Below are 16,777 nucleotides of genomic sequence, written 5' to 3' on the forward strand. Positions count from 1 at the left end.
AAGAACAGGAAGCTAGCACAGTCCTCACATAACTACCTCCTTCCTCTGGGGGCGGGGCCAGAGAAGTTGCTTGCACAGTCGGGCCCCTGCAGAAGTCTGCGAGTGAGAGATCTGCAGTTCAGGTAAGGGGGAGGGTTTTTGAGCAAGTATGTGTGATTAATGGAATGAATGAGTATTTAAATGTTTGTGAATGAGTGTGTGTGTGTGTGATAGCATGGATTTGTAAAAGGGGTGGGGGTGGTGGTAGCATGGCATAGGGAGGCTGTAATCCCACTACTATCATCCCCAGGTTCCAGCATGTACTGGCTGCCTTGGCTTGATTGCTGTGTGTGATTGCTGTTAGCAGATATATATATATACCTCCAGAAATGCATTTTAACCCCCTATATGCCACACAGCCCCATGATATGCCTTTTAACCCCTTATATGCCACTGGCATATCATGGGGCAGAGGGGCATATAGGGGGTTAAAAGGCATATCATGGGGCACAGTGGCATATAGGAGGGTATAAGACATTTCTGGAGGCAGAGTGGCATATAGATGGTTAAAAGGCACATCATAGGACAGAGTGGCAAATAGGGGGGTATAAGGCATTTCTGGGGGCAGAGTGGCAAGCCTGGGGGCAATGTGCATAACTGGGGGGGCAGGTTGGCAAATAAAAGGAAATAAAAAAATATATATTCTCAATCATAGCTTTTATTAAATATGAAAATGAGTTTACATGAATATTTACTAGTAAAACTTTTTTCCTATAGGGTAGTCTTATATTCAGGGTCGTCTTATAATCGAGCAAATACGGTATATTGTTTGTGTGGGGGGAATTACAGTTGAACAGATATAGCAAAACCGCTGAAAACCCTTGCGTCCTCAAGTGTAAAATACCTGCGTGAACCGATTGTTTGTTTAATAAAAGATAATCACGATTGGTCGGTGACAACAATGCAAACACAGTTGCAGCTTTATTTCTGTGTTTACCAACACAATTAATAGTTTTTTTTTCTTAAACCATGGCAAAAAAGGTTTGTAGCAGATGTGAAATATTAATGAATGACTAAATTATATAAAGTATTGGATGTTTCAATTGACAGTTTTTTTTATTGAAAAGCTTATAGTTTTCCATATTTTTTCTAAACTAGTTTTCTGTACAATACAAAATTGGAAAAAGCAGCAGAAAAGCCTGGTCCATTTGGAATTGATAAACTAATTTTTGAAGCAAAGATCAACTGGTAATAATGATGAATTACATGTATAACATCACTGCTCAATCACATTATGCCTTCTCTAATTACATTTGATATGAGGATAAGCTTTTCTTTCAACTACATAACATTTCTGAAGTTTTGAAGAAGCCCCCCCCCAAAAAAAGGATTTGGGCAGAAAACTTTTTTTTGCCTCATATTGGACTCAAAAAAGGCTCATGCAGTGCTGAGTAACAGGTTGTCGATGTTAGCTATTTCAAAAGGGGCCCTCATTTATCTTTGCTATATATATATATATATACACACATTACATTAAGATAGGTGGAAGTATATGGGGTTTGGTAGCAAAAGTCAAATGATTTTTGATCCTGATATATAGTTAGTGAGTATGTGGATATGCAAGGGGGGGGGGGACAGGTTACCATAAATTAACCAGAGGACTACTTAATCAATGAAAGCTGTCCTGATAGAGTTGTACAATGTCAGCTGTAAGAGGAAGCTACTTGTGAATGGACGGTTAAATTAGTTATATGGCTGAGGTTTATCATTCACCTCATCAGTAAACATTACCTACGCTATTACATAAAATCTATTAATGCCTCTCGTAGCCGCTAGTATTATCCTGCCCTAGTCAGCACTAGATGTCCCCTATCCTAAACACCAGTAAAAATCCAAAAGGAAAGCATCTGCGATTCGTAGGTGATGAAGCGATCAATAGAGTAAATGTTGAGGTTTCAGTGGATACTGCTATGTTCTTTTCCTGTGTTAGCACATTTTGAATTTTTTTTGCTTTCACACAGATAGATTAAGAAGGCCCATCAGCCACCATGACATGTTAATGCTGTGGACACTGTAGATTAAGCAATGCCATGTTTCACAACAAACCTGTGATAATAGCACTTACGAAAATTGAGCACTTAAGAAAATAGTTCAGGTGACAAGCAACATCATTTATCAAAAGTTAGTAATTTGCTACTGTCATCTTACAGGGGAGCAACTTCTTCTCAGTATAGCGGATTCTTCAGCTGGTGCAGAACTCTCATTACAATATCGTGCAGCTTCTGATGAGAGAATAGAACAACAAAGTGCATCACAATACTTTTTAATCACAATTCACTTACTGTGACAAGTCATGCAACACCATATTCCACAGTGATGTATAATGGGTAAACATGGTCCGGCTAAAACTAATCAGCCGCCACTACCATTCCTTATGATTAATGTACAGTTAATAGAATCTGGATTTGTGTTTTTTCTTTTTAACACACTGTAGTACAGCAAAAAGTATAGAAGGGGGATGAATATCTGCCATTCATTTTTTTTTCTCATTGGCAAAACTATGCACCAAAACATCAGGATTGGGTAAAATACACAAATGTGGGAAAGAACCAAAATCTTCTAAGTAATTCAAAGAAATGTTTTTCCATTCAATGCCTACACCCAAAAACAAAACTAATTTTGTGAAACTGAGCAAGGGACCTGAAAAGTGAAATTCTTAAGACACGGAGAGCTGTACTTTCAACTGTCTGACTTTATTATTCTTTATAAATTAATTGGTAATTCAATAGGTGAAGAGACTTTCAAGATATCTCACGGCTAAGATTATACATGACCTGCCAACCCCTTCCTACAGCACAAGCTTACTCAGATTGGTTCTTCATAATGTGAATTCATCTTCTTTACTATTGGCAGGTTGTGTATAATGTATAGTTATCAGTGAGAGGTCTTGAAAGTATCTTCACGTTCATTCCTTGCCTATTGAATTAACCTTTAAGCAGGGCCACCTCAGTGGTTCTCACAAGAGAAAAATTACCATTGTTGGCCCTCCATAATGATTAGTTGAAATCACAGCTTTAGTGTGACACCCTCACTGTAAAATGCTGCAAGCTATGTGGTACCTGTGGTTTGCAGTGTTCTTCTATCCAGCTGAATACACATGCTGAGAGCTCCTGGAAACTATTTACAGAGACCGAGGCATTGAACGTCTGGAATAGCGAGTCCATGATACCCTGAAATACACGGAACTTCACCTGGTCAGAAACCTGGTCAGTGCCCTCGTGCGGGTTGCTCTGATGAGCCTTTACAATCTGCTCGTAATTTCTGCAAGTAGAAATAATAAATAAAAAAAGTTAAGACACAAGAAATACACGGAGCATCCTAAAAAGGAGGATAAGGGTTATGCGAGTTCCAAAGCATTTTTTGTTTTGTTAAACACAGAAAGGAGGTATAGGCAGTGTATTATAATAAGATGACAAAACCACTCACTACAGAGTTTACATAAGCCACAGAGAACGTCTCATCCAATGAGATTACAGATAATTTAAGGTAAACCAATAGATACTTTATCTGCTGACAGACATAGCTGTAAGGCGTTGTGGTTGCTATAGTTTCTTTCACAATGTACAATAATGGTTCTCTTTATGGCTCACTCAGGCCACTAGTGGGAAAACAGAAATGTTGTTATATACACAGCCCCTTATTTTCCCTCTAAACGCAAAAAAATAATTGTAAACTGTTCCTAAATATCCTGTGTGCATAAACGTACGATTTCATAATCTTCAAGGCCATGACCTCCTTGCGTAAAATGGATACCTCCTCTTCCTGTTTCTTTTTCTCTTTGTGCAGAAACTGAATATAATCTATAGCTGTGAAAATAAAAAGACAAAACCACAAATAAACAACAGAGTCAAATGAAATACTAAAAAATAGCCCAAATGCCAATTACAAATCCTTCAAAAAAAAGGTTTTGTCTCAATGCAATATAAGGCTCTCCAAATCCAGGAATAAGAGGCCAGTTTACAAACTACTTTGATGTCCCATTAAGTGAAACTGCCTTGTGCATCTCTGAGCAGATGACACTTCCGTTTACCTCGCATGGAGGAGCTCTGGTACAATTTCAGTGGGTTAGATGGTAACATCAAGAATAAATATGTGCATTCATGGCTACTGAATGAATGGGCATATTAACAGCAATGACAACAGGGAGTAGAACATTAACAGAATTAAACTTTCTGAGAATCATTAGTGAAAGCAATGTACAAAAATCATCATTTAAAAGGGGATGTCCTTCCATTTTTGTATCAAAGATATCATATTTTATGGTTGTTAAATAATACAATATTTTCAGACGGCTGTGTATTTGTCATGTGTATTCTAGCTGTGTTACTATAGCTCAATCTACTAGACAAACACTCTGATGTATGCAATAGAACTGTTCAGTGTTAAATACAAATTTAGACAGAATTGATCCGAAAAAAAATATACCGTATTGGCTCGAATATATGCCGCTCTTTTTTCCCCCACTTTAAGTCTTTAAAGCGGGGGTGCGGCCTATATTCGAGGTCTAGCGCCCGACGTCCGGGACATGCAGTTCCGGGCGCCGGGCAGGCAGCAGGGTTAGGATACAGATCCCCCGCAGCGGTGCAGGGGACCCGTATCCTACTCTCTGATACGATCAGACAGCCTCCCCTGCCGACACTTTCCACGGGGGGAGTGCCGGCACAGGAGATTGTCTAAGCGCATCGCGCAGACGTTCACCGGCTGCAGCGATGCGCCCGTAAACAACCTCCCCTGCAGGCCTGTCTGCACGATGTGCTTTAACAATCTCCCTTGCCGGGAATTCCCACGAGGGGAGTCCCGGCAAGGGAGAGTGTTAAAGCACATCGTGCAGACGTGCCGGCAACGGAGGTCGTTTACGCGCATCGCCGCAGCCAGTGAACGTCCGCACGATGCGTTTTACCTCTGCCCCCAAGACTTACCAGAGCAGACTGCCGGGTGTCTTGCAGGGCCGGCGGGGGAGATCTACGCAATACGCGTATACAACTTCCGGTACCGGCACTTCCGCTGAGTGCCAGCACCGGAAGTTGTATTGCGTAGATGTCTCCCGCAAGACACCCGGGAGTCTGCTCTGGTAAGTCGGGGGGGGACAGTGGCAGCATATCTCGGGGGGGGCAGTGGCAGCAAATCTCGGGGGGGGGCAGTGGCAGCAAATCTCGGGGGGGGGGCAGTGGCAGCATATCTCGGGGGGGGGCAGTGGCAGCATATCTCGGGGGGAGGAGGACAGTGGCAGCATATCTCAGGGGGGAGGAGGACAGTGGCAGCATATCTCAGGGGGGAGGAGGACAGTGGCAGCATATCTCAGGGGGGAGGAGGACAGTGGCAGCATATCTCGGGGGGGACAGTGGCAGCATATCTCGGGGGGGCAGAGTGGCAGCATATCTGGGGGGGGCAGAGTGGCAGCATATCTATTAAAAAAAACTTTTTCTTTAAAAAAGCACCAAACTTTTAGGGTGCGGCCTATATTCGGGTGCGGCCTATATCCGAGCCAATACGGTATATATACAAATTTAGACACCGGCTAATAAGATCCTACGGCGTAATAGACTTCATTAGCATTGCCTTAAAGAATCAGCTCTGTGTGGTATTAGGGAAATGTTGATTATTCACAGGCAGCCTTAGATCTGCAGGTAAAGATTATTGATACAAAATGACATAATGTAGGATTTTGGAAAATGGCAGATTCATTTTAAACCAATACCAAGACTTCACAGGAAGGAAGAAAAAAATATTTGATTCCAAGGACAGTCACATTGATACATAAACCAACCAACTACTCAATTAAAGACATATCATAAGTACCCTTCCTTGCCAAAAAATTATCCAATTCACCATTAAAAGCAACCACATTCTTCACATTCCTCTCCCTTTGCTCAACCAACCTTAAGAATTAAATCATTTCTAGGGTCTAATATCATTTATCAGGGCTTTGCTTACATTTGTTTCTTTATACCCAAATTGATATGTCCTGTTTGCCCACTGTACAGCACTACATAATATGAATAGGTTATTGACACATAAGAATAATGGAGGGAGGAGGAAAATTAGTAATAAATTACAATACAATCCTTAGCCAAACACAATTATGTTTCTTCCATATAACGTTCAATAGACTGCAGATTTTGGTAAAGATAAAAACTTACTTTTCTGCAAAACAACCGCCTTGCTTAGCTTTTGTGCTCCAATAAAGCAGTCTTGTTGCTGGCAGGTGGGCACAATAGTCTGTAAGTCGTCATAACCTTTCTAAACAAGTGAAAAGCTCATCAGTTCAGTAAGAATATTAGTGAGCCCAGAGTTTCTCTTAAAAGTTACATATAACAGGTATAATAGTTTTCTTTACCATAGCGAACTTTCTGCACTAAGCTTTAGGAATGGTTTAGCTAAGTTTGACTAAATAACAGACGTGCTACTTATTAGTGCAGCCACCATGGTGTTGCCTTTACCATTACTTGTTATTTTGTGCCCAACATAAATGCCCAATATCTATAAGCTGTTGATGTTCCAAATTTAGATTTCAAGAAGACCCAGAATGTTCAATTATATTACCTTGATAGCAACTCTCCTCTTCTGCTCAGCTTGTGTGTGTGCTCTCCTGCGTCTGTCTTTGTAGGTATCTTTCAGATTGTCTTGATGGTAATCACTGTCCTCGTCATCTGAGGTTGGGGAAGAAGCATTGTCGATCATGCAGCGGGCTATGGGTGAGGGGGACACACACTTTGATGCCATTGCGGCAAATAAAAAAAAAAAATCTGACATCCACTCGCAACCGCCCCCCCCAAAAAAAGTCACAAAGTACATTTCACCATATTTGTGGCTACTTCTAAAACATCCAATACACTTGGTATGGAACGTTAAAGTCCAACATGAGTGCATATTGATTAATTAAGGATCAATGATGCAAACTATATTTGTGCATGTTTTAACTACTGCTTCAGGGTGAAACCCTGCTCAATTACGTTTTTGGGGAAAAGCATTCATGCACTCCCAGTGTTCAGCAGTGATTGATACCTCGTTTGGGCCATCAGCAAAAACTACTACTAAATAGGGTAGTAGCGTGAACAAAGGTGTGGGGCTTAGTAGCCTATAAGAGGGTTTCCTCACAGAAACCAGGGACCAGATTATCTTAATAAACTTAAGCCAAGTAAAAAGAAACACATTGACATACATTCTAAGTGTACAGAATTTCTTTTTAATGAACACATATCATATTGAGGCTTTGCACAAACCACTCACTAACAGAAGAAAATATTAGATATTCTTAGCAGCTTTTAAGCATTACATAGATAACATTTAGATGACCATTTATGCATGCGTGCATGTATATATGTATGTATATATCTGTACACATACGCACACACAAACACACTATATTGTGCATTTTGTATGTCTAAAAAAGGAGAATAAAATCACACTGCTATCACTGGTGGTAGGTTGGGACTATAGTCGCTATAGTGCTTCCAAAACCACTCCATAAAGTATGTTTATGAAAAGCAAACAACATAATATATTTTACTAAACCCTATACCAAACAACATCCCCAGAGAATAATTATATCATCCATATAACATTTTAATGTTTTGGAGAATAACAGAAGTCTGAAACACTCCCTAACACACTGCACTACTAGTTTTGTATTCGATATCTGGATTGTTACACAGAGAATGGGTTTTCTCTTTTTATGCATCTACTCGGAGGGACATGGGGGTTTTGGACACTCAGTTTAGTTCACCCATGCATTGCCTGGTGGACAGTGGACCACAACTAGTGATCTCTAAAGATCTCTTGTAATTCATGGGAATCACTAAACATCCAGCAGTATTGAAGAGGGGGAACCTTCAGCACTATGTGTGATGTGATGGATCTTGAAAGATGGCCTGGTAACAGTGCTTACCATTGTCTCTGCCTCTTTCCACTCATCAGAATGTGGTGAGAGGCAGAAAAAAATTAGAAAAGGCGTTTCTTAACATGACACCTATCATGTACATGATTTGCTATAAAAGTGCTAAAATGCAGGATGCTAATAAGTACTGGCTAGAGTTGGCTTGCCCAAGCAGCAATGACGGAATGTGTAGTGCGTACATGTCACATTCTGTTGAGTATATGGTACTAAAAATATGACATCATGAAACATAAGCAAGAGTCATGTTTCTCATTCAGGGGAGAAAAAAAACTTAATAATCGTAAAATATGAAGGTTCATGGCACGTTATCATAAAGTCAAAGTAAAATGTGTATTGCCCAATTCAAAGTGAGAGGGGCACAGTGATGTCTAGAATTTGTTGAGGATTTACCTGTATTAGGGACTGAAGAGGCACTGGTGGATCCAATGCTATTGGCCCTGGACACTAGGCTTCCCTTCCGCTCCATAGTATGACCTATAAAGAGGAGAAACCAGTATCATTTCTAATTCCAGCAATTATAGTTTGAAGAAAACTTTGTATACATAAAGAAAACAATCTAGAAAAAATGACTATAACATAATAATATGCCCATAGGGTAGGTAGCGCATAATGCTCTCTGCAGTTTGTAAGAATTTAATATGATAAAGCACCAGCAGTCAACAAAACAATTGTGGACATGTGATCACACAAAGATATATATATTCTATACATATGTATATTCTTTACACTGTGCTAGCAAATGCACATATAAAAAGTTTGAAGCTGCCAGTGCCAATTTATCAACAATGGAGCATGGAAACCCAGGGTTTCAGGGTATGCGTTTTCAATTGCCTTCTTTACTTAGCATCTTTAGAAAATTAAAGAGACATTTTAAAACTCTGACTCTCCTTTATGAAACCAACTATTCACATGATGATTTTTCTATCTGATACATAGGACTATAGGAGAGTCCTAAACATGCATCATCTTTCTACAGGCCACAAAGGCTTGTGTTGTTAATCCTGTTAAGCAAAAACCAAGATTACAACAGAGAACAAATTATTGCTGACAAGTAAGGAAATTATAGGAAAGATACTTGTTGTACACTACACAATGGACCTTCACAAGTAAAAATAAATAAACCAAAATATGATAAAGAAACATATGAAATGGACAAAGTTAGGGCTGCAACTAACGATTATTTTAATAATCGATTAATCGGCCGATTATTTTTTCGATTAATCGATTAATCGGATAAAAAAAAACAATATGCAAATTTTTCGTTTATTTAAAAGAATTTAATGAACTGGATGTTAAAAAACAACTTAAAATTTACATTAACATTCTTATTTTGTTATGATGTAATAAAAAACAATATTTTCAAAGTACAAGAACCCAAACACAATATTTATGAAACAAAATAACCCCAAACATTCTGAAAAGAGGTGGACTATTACTGTTCAAGAAACTTTGCCCCAGCACTTTGCACTTTGCACCCAGCACTTTGCACCCAGCCCTGGCACTTTGCACCCAGCACTTTGCACCCAGCACTTTGCCCCAGCCCTGGCACTTTGCATCCAGCACTTTGCACCCAGCATTCAGCACTTTGCACCAGCACTTTGCACTTTGCACCCAGCCCTGGCACTTTGCACCCAGCACTTTGCACCCAGCCCTGGCACTTTGCACCCAGCACTGGCACTTTGCACCCAGCACTTTGCACTGTGCCCCTGCACCCAGTCTCTAACTCTGCCCTGCACCCAGCCCTGCCCCCACATTCTGCCCTGCCCCCACACTCACACTCTGCCCTGCACCCACTCTGCCCTGCACCCACACTCACACCCTGCCCTGCATCCCCACCCCCACTCTGCCCTGCACCCAGTCTCCCACTCTGCTCTGCACCCACACTCACACCCTGCATCCCCACCCCCACTCTGCCCTGCACCCAGTCTCCTGCCCTGCACCCCCCACCCCCACTCTGCCCTGCACCCCCACCCCCACTCTGCCCTGCACCCCCACCCCCACTCTGCCCTGCACCCACACTCACGAACCGCTCTGTGCGAATGGAGCCACTCGCACAGAGCGAACCGCTCTGTGCGAATGGAGCCACTCGCACAGAGCGAACCGCTCTGTGCGAATGGAGCCACTCGCACAGAGCGAACCGCTCTGTGCGAATGGAGCCACTCGCACAGAGCGAACCGCTCTGTGCGAGTGGAGCCACTCGCACAGAGCGAACCGCTCTGTGCGAGTGGAGCCACTCGCACAGAGCGAACCGCTCTGTGCGAGTGGCTCCATTCGCACAGAGCGATTCGCTCTGTGCGATCCGTGCACATAGACATGAAGAATACTTACCTCCGGAACGCGTCACATCCGTCACGTAGCTAAAAGAAGGCGGAGACTGCAGAGCGTGTAGCAGAAGCGGGGAACGCTCGCGGAGGTAAGTAAAAGGAGCCGAGTGCTCCAACAACGAATTGATCACTCGATTAATCGATAACGGAAATCGTTATCGATGATTTCCGTTATCGATTATTATCGATTTTATCGATTCGTTGTTTCAGCTCTAGACAAAGTATGTTGAGTAATTTATGTTTTGTCATGCAGGATAAGCTTTGTAAATTTAGAAAATACAAAAATAATAATAATAATGTAATTCAGAGTTTACATTTTTTGTTTATGATGTATGTATTAAAAAGTCTAAGCATATGTTTGCTTGGTAGAAATATCGTGTATTATTTGTACCTTAGCTTTTTAATGTTTTAATTTATCCCCAAAAAAGCAATATGTGTTTGATTACATTTTTTACATGTCATTTATCTGGTACCTGGAAAAAAAAAACAGGACGCTAATGAAAAATAATCTGCATGTGATGACATCATTCACGTCACAGATACTGAGAAACAACAACAGGTATCACATAGAGAATCTTACCTGTCTCCTCCACATTATCGGCATATGGGTTATCAGACTGACGGTCAATTTCAGGAGAAACACAGGAAAATAAGAACAAGGATAAAGAAAACACAATCCGGTTAGGAGGAGGATGAAGTAAAACATAATCCTGATTCTTTGGTAAAATCTACTGATGCGAAAGCATATTAACCTTTCACATATTATTGTTATTGATGATGGATACCAGACGTCCTGAGCAAAGCCGGACAACCCCAACATTTTCCCCAGATACACTGTAACCGTATAATTACATGCTGAAACCGGCCCTTAGCCTTACCGGTAAATCCGGGACCCGGGGAGAGTGTGCGGGGCTAGGGAGGAGATACGGTTGGCCTGCTTCCATGGTTTTACTTACAGCGCATGCGCATAAAAGTTCGCTACTCTTGAGTGAAACAGGAAGTGATGTTATTCTAGTCAACCTCCTACGCAGTTAAGTGGTTGTGGCGAAATACAGAGCCGGGATTTTTGGTTAATTTATCCGTAAAAGGAATAACATTGTATTTACAAGGGAAAACGTATTAACATTTTTGTTTTTTTCTGTACGTTTTATTGTGAATTTTAAGGCATAAGTGCACGTGATCAACTCATACTCACCAATCAGGTCACTGTTATAAGGGACAGGAATTACCTAAAATTATAATTTTATACAAAGCCATGTTTACACTAACATAATGTATATGAATTTACATCCTCTGTCCTTTAAGGGGTTAAAAAGTCAAACACCAGGGGAAATGAAAAGGACTCTTCCTCTTAAATAGGAATATTTGGGAGTTATAAAGATTTGCAAATATAGGCCACAATCTCTGCTATAAAGTAGTAGTGTTATTTTTAGACTCTGGTCATTTAACCCCTTCAGGACCCGGTTTTTGTTACTAAGGTTGCGCTAAAGGATCGAAGAAGTTTTTGCTACGTCTTTCTTCAACTGTAAATTCTCTCTTCTGAATCAGTGCACCCACACAATTCGTATATTGTTTTTTTTCAGCACAAGTAGGGCTTTCTTTTGAAATAATAATTATATATAAACCATCATTAAGTATGAAAAATGTGGGGGAAATTAGGAAAAAGGAAATATTTTCAGTTTCACCTATAAATATAACTTAATATAACCAGTGCAAATGAAAAAAAACTCCAAAAGTGTATTTGGGATTTTAACAATTTTTATTTAACCATTTTAGTGCCAGTCTGTCCTAAACATTGCAGTAAAATTTCATTTTTAACAAACCCATTCAATCCGAACACAGTATTTCAGTATTTTTTCCCCCCGGGTACATAAAATGACTGAAACAACTTGTGATTTGTATTTAGAAACACCCCCGGAGTACAGGAGTACCCCATATACATGTGTAGGGCATGTCTCTTTGGCACTGCGGGTTCAAAATTGGAACATGTGCATTTCAGTTTTCAAACATGGAATTTTGCCAGATCAGTTTGCTGGGTCCAGGTCTCATCTGAGACACGTAGACGTTCCATATTTAATTTTAACCCCCTAAAACTATATATTTCCTAAAACTAGACGGCTCAGGGAATCTAGTTAGGGTCATATTGGCCCGTCTTATGCAGCTGATTCCACACCAGCGCCTTCCAAATTTAGTCTAACAAAAATAGAAAACATTTTTCACATCCACCTTGCGGTTTCACCAGGATTATTTTTCTGAGTAGATGTGTGAAAAAACTAAATAGGTCTTGATTTGTGTTCAGTAACACCCCCTAAGTACAGTGATACCCCACATGCATAGATAAGTCATGTTTCTCAGACATTGTAGAGTCAAAACTGGAATGTGCGCATTTCAATTTTTAAACTTTTAAATATTTTATAATCAGAAGTGACAACTTTAGGCTGCTGTTAATAGTTATGTATTTTTTTATTAATAATTTGTGTTTTTTCTTTATTACCCTAGATGACCCCCCTCTCTTTGTAGGGCAGGGTCATCCAGGGGCTGCCATAATGATTAGATCACTCCTATTGGCCAGGAGTGATCTGGTCGTCATCAGCCCACTTTGATTCTGCAGCAGTTATTAAACTCCCAGCATTTGACCTGGAAGTAGAGGACTGCATTGGGAGGCGGGTCCCGCCAAAAAACTTGTGGGCGGTCCCGCAAGGCTGCCTTCGTGCTGCTCCCTTACAATGTCTCCTCTCTTGCTCCGCCCAGGAACAAAACGGAGTCACATGATGTGACATCACTTCCCGTGACTCTGCCTTGTTCCTGGGCGGAGCAAGAGAAGAGACGCTGTGAGGGAGGGCAGCAAGGTAAGGAGGTGGGCGTGATTGGCCACAAATGTGGTGGGAGTGGGCGGGATTGACCACAAATGTGGCGGGAGTGGAATACCCACATTGCGGGAGCACAGGGCTTTACCTGGAAGCACCCAGGACTTTCAGGTCAGTGCGGTTATTTATTCATTTTTTTAAATATTTTTTTTTAACTCTTTCAATGCTGATGCTCCAGTGAAGCACAGCGTTGACTGATATTTAGTCCCCAGAAGCTTATGGGGACTAATATTAGCCCCTGCAATGCTGCGATGGGGTCATACACAATCGCAGCATTGAAGGCGTTATTTGAGCAAGGGAGGGGGTAGGGGCTGCTCTCCAAACTCATGTGAAGAACCATTTCTCCCTGTGCCTGAAGGTGCAGCTGGGACACAATCTCCAGTAGACCAGAGATCGCAGGGAGGAGTCTCTTTGATTACTCCTACAGGAGTGATCAAAGAGACTCCTCCCTGCAATCTCCGGTCTACCGGAGATTGTAGGGGCTTGTTTTTCCTGTTTCCTGTTGGTGGTCTGCCTGCTTCCAGGCAGACCACAGCAGCAGAGCCACGTAGAAAATGGGTATTAAACCCGATCATTGAAGGGATTAACGCTGCACCGACGCTCTCATGGACGGACACACTTGCCTGAAGCTGCCTGTTCGCTCCCTGAGAGCGTCAGTGCAGCGTTAACCCCTTCAATGAAAAACGGATTTTGAGCCGACAAAATCACTCTGAATTCATAGAATGTTTTTTGAGTCAGTTGATAGTACTGTGAATATTTGTTGTATGGGTGTGAATAAAAGGTGAAGTATCTTACAGTTGGGTGTCAGCGGTACCAGGCATTGGCCAGTTAAGCATGGTGGAGTCCCCTCTTGATCTTAATTATTTTAGAATAAGTCCTGTAGATGCAATCTGGGTGCTGCTGAAAGTCCTATGAGTGAATTATGGGTGCTGGACAAGTCCTATGAGTGCGATCGGGGGGGGCAAGTCTTGTGAGTGCAATATGGGTGCTGGGGAAAATCACAAGGATGCAATCTAGGTGCTGGGCAAGTCTTTAAGCAAGCCCTTAATAATGTATGATTATTGGACACAATACAACTACTTGGTGTAAAAACTAGGAGAGCTTGAACCAATGGCCCAGCACACTGATAATAATACGCTGATGTGATATTGGTATTTATGCCGTGCCACCGTCAGTGTATGGCTCAGTATATAGTGATGAGAGATATGCCGTACCACCGTTGTGGTTTAACATTGTCAGGCTCAGTATGTATATATATATATATATATATACATATATATATATATATACACACTAACTGGCCGCTTTATTAGGTACAGCTTGCTGGTACTGGGTTGGACCCCCTTTTGACTTCAGAACTGCCTTAATTCTAGAGGCATTACACCACCGCCAGCAGCCTTAACCGGTAATACAAGGCAGGATGGGTCCATGCTTTCATGTTATTTACACAAAATTCTGACCCTGCCATCTGAATGTCGGAACTGGAATCGAGACTCATCAGACCAGGCAACGTTCTTCCAGTCTTCCATTGTCCAATTTTGGTGAGCCTATGCAAATTGTAGCCTCAGTTTCCTGTTCTTATCTGACAGGAGTGGCACCCGGTGTCGTCTTCTGTTGCTGTAGCTCATCTGCTTCAAGGCTTTACGTGTTGTGCGTTCAGAGATGGTATTCTGCATACCTTGGTTATAATGAGCGTTTATTTGAGTTACTGTTGCCTTTCCGTCATCTCGAACCAGTCTGCCCATTCTCCTCTGACCTTTGACATCAACATGGCATTTTTTTCCACACAACTGGATATTTTCTCTTTTTCAGACCGTTCTCTGCAAACCTTAGATATGGTTGTGCATGAAAATGCCAGTAAATCAGCAGTTTCTGAAATACTCAAACCAGCCCGTCTGGCACCAACAACCTTGCCACGTTCAAAGTCACTTAAATCCCCTTTCTTCCCTATTCTGATGCTTGGCAAGTTGTCTTGACTACATCTACATGCTGAAATACATTGAGTTGCTGCCATGTGATTGGCTAGTTGTATTAACAAGCAATTGAACAGGTGTACCTAATAAAGTGGCCAGTGAGTGTATATTGATGGGGGTTATACTGTACCATGGTCAGACTCAGTATATATTGGTGAGAGATGAAAATCAAGCAGGGTGGTATGAATTTCCCCAATATACATTTGGTATATCAAGCAAATATAGTAGCCCATGTCAGTTACTTACAAATAGATCAGAATAAAGACAAACCATGGTATATCATTGAATCCGATGATACTTCTAAAAAAGATTTAGAAACATTCCTCGATTTACGCATAAAGAGTTTTTTTGAAAAAAGTATATATTCTATTAGTCCTCTTAGTAACCTTCTCAAGCTTATATTTTCACACAAAAAAATAAACAAACTCGGAGCCAAATGTAACGATTTAATAAGATCTCTGGCTTTAAGGGCATGGGGAAAAGATTTAAACTTAAAAATACCTTTAAAAGAATGAAATACAGCATTGCATCAAGCGAATAACATAATACACTTTCTGAATTTGATAGAAAACCAATATTAGCTAATGAGTAGATGGTATTTGACACCAAAAAGAATAAGTAAGACGTATCCCCACTCGGCATCTAACTGCTGGAGATGTAGAGATCGGGACGGATCTTACACATTTGGTGGACTTGTAACTTAATTTCTCCAATCTGGAAATATGCATATGACTGATTTAGACAATTAACTGACATAAAATTAGGATGGGAACCCAAGACCTCGCTACTTCTCTTAAAAATTTATAATATTCCAAAAGAATTGAGATCTCTGCCTGTTCATTGTTTGGCCGCTGTAAAAATATTGATAGCCAGAAATTGGAAGTTAGCTGGAAGTTAGCTGGCCTCTGGATAGTAGTGGCAGGACCGACTTGGCCTATCAAAATTGGTTAAAAAAAAACCCAGGACATTATGGAGACCAAAAGCTAATTTAGAAAAAATCCATCTCCTCACCACTAAGACATTCCTCTCTCCCTCGTTTTCCTTTGATGTGTCTTAAGTTTGGTGTTGTTTTGTTTGATGTATTAATATTTGTTTATTTGTATTTATGTGCTATTTAAAATCTGAAATAAAGAATTCATTATATATATATATATATATATATAAATATATATATATATATATATATATATATATTGGTGGGAGTAATGCTGTATCACCCTCAGTGTCAGGGTTTGGAGGAATTAGTTTTACTATTATTTTTTTTTAACTCTGCAGTTTTAGTACAATGAATTTCCGTTTTACTTATTTATCTACTTTCCTCAAAATAACCATTGTATAGAAATAGTGGAGGGCAGAATATTCTGTTCTTGCCTAGGGTGCAAAAAGAGCAAGCTAGGGCTTTCCCCCTCTCGATCCACTGCTTCATTAAATTTAGTGTAATGCTGTTTGGGGGCAAAAGTATCACTGATGACGTGTTTGGGTCCAAAATGGCTCAGACAAGCTGTTTGGAGACAAAGCTGGCACTGTAGGAAGAGAGTGACATGTTACATGGTGAAGTTGGGAGGCCCAAAGAGGTTGAGTAGCAAATGGGTGTGGTTAGAGGGGTTATGTTTATCAAGGGCAGGGGTTAGAAATATTGCCACACCCACCCCAGGCATCAGTGACACTGGGCTCAGC

General features: G+C 40.9%; 1 protein-coding gene across 2 annotated transcripts; it reads right to left on the bottom strand.

The window, feature by feature from the left end:
- Nucleotides 1–1,952: 1,952 nt before the first annotated feature.
- MLX (MAX dimerization protein MLX) lies at nucleotides 1,953–11,258 on the bottom strand. 2 transcript variants are annotated; one of them, XM_053453456.1, is made up of 8 exons: nucleotides 11,139–11,258; nucleotides 10,841–10,877; nucleotides 8,327–8,410; nucleotides 6,583–6,728; nucleotides 6,180–6,279; nucleotides 3,746–3,845; nucleotides 3,099–3,300; nucleotides 1,953–2,261 (listed from the first exon to the last, which is right to left on the bottom strand). In XM_053453456.1, the coding sequence occupies exons 1-8, from the start codon at nucleotides 11,202–11,204 to the stop codon at nucleotides 2,205–2,207; spliced, it is 792 nt and encodes a 263-aa protein (XP_053309431.1). In that variant the 5' UTR covers nucleotides 11,205–11,258; the 3' UTR covers nucleotides 1,953–2,204. The 2 variants fall into 2 exon arrangements, with proteins under 2 accessions (XP_053309431.1, XP_053309432.1); XM_053453457.1 differs by having other exon boundaries at nucleotides 6,583–6,689; nucleotides 11,139–11,257.
- Between the last annotated feature and the right edge of the window lie 5,519 nt (nucleotides 11,259–16,777).

This window comes from Spea bombifrons, chromosome 13, assembly GCF_027358695.1.
Source record: "Spea bombifrons isolate aSpeBom1 chromosome 13, aSpeBom1.2.pri, whole genome shotgun sequence".
NCBI lineage: Eukaryota > Metazoa > Chordata > Amphibia > Anura > Pelobatidae > Spea > Spea bombifrons.

Coding starts and splice junctions, on each gene's coding strand:
- MLX (XM_053453456.1), bottom strand. CDS start 11,204: ATGGAAGCAGGCCAACCGTATCTCCTCCCTAGCCCCGCACACTCTCCC. Junction 8,411..10,840: donor CGATAATGTGGAGGAGACAG/GTAAGATTCTCT, acceptor TCCTCTTTATAG/GTCATACTATGGAGCGGAAG. Junction 3,846..6,179: donor GGCGGTTGTTTTGCAGAAAA/GTAAGTTTTTAT, acceptor TTATTTTCACAG/CTATAGATTATATTCAGTTT.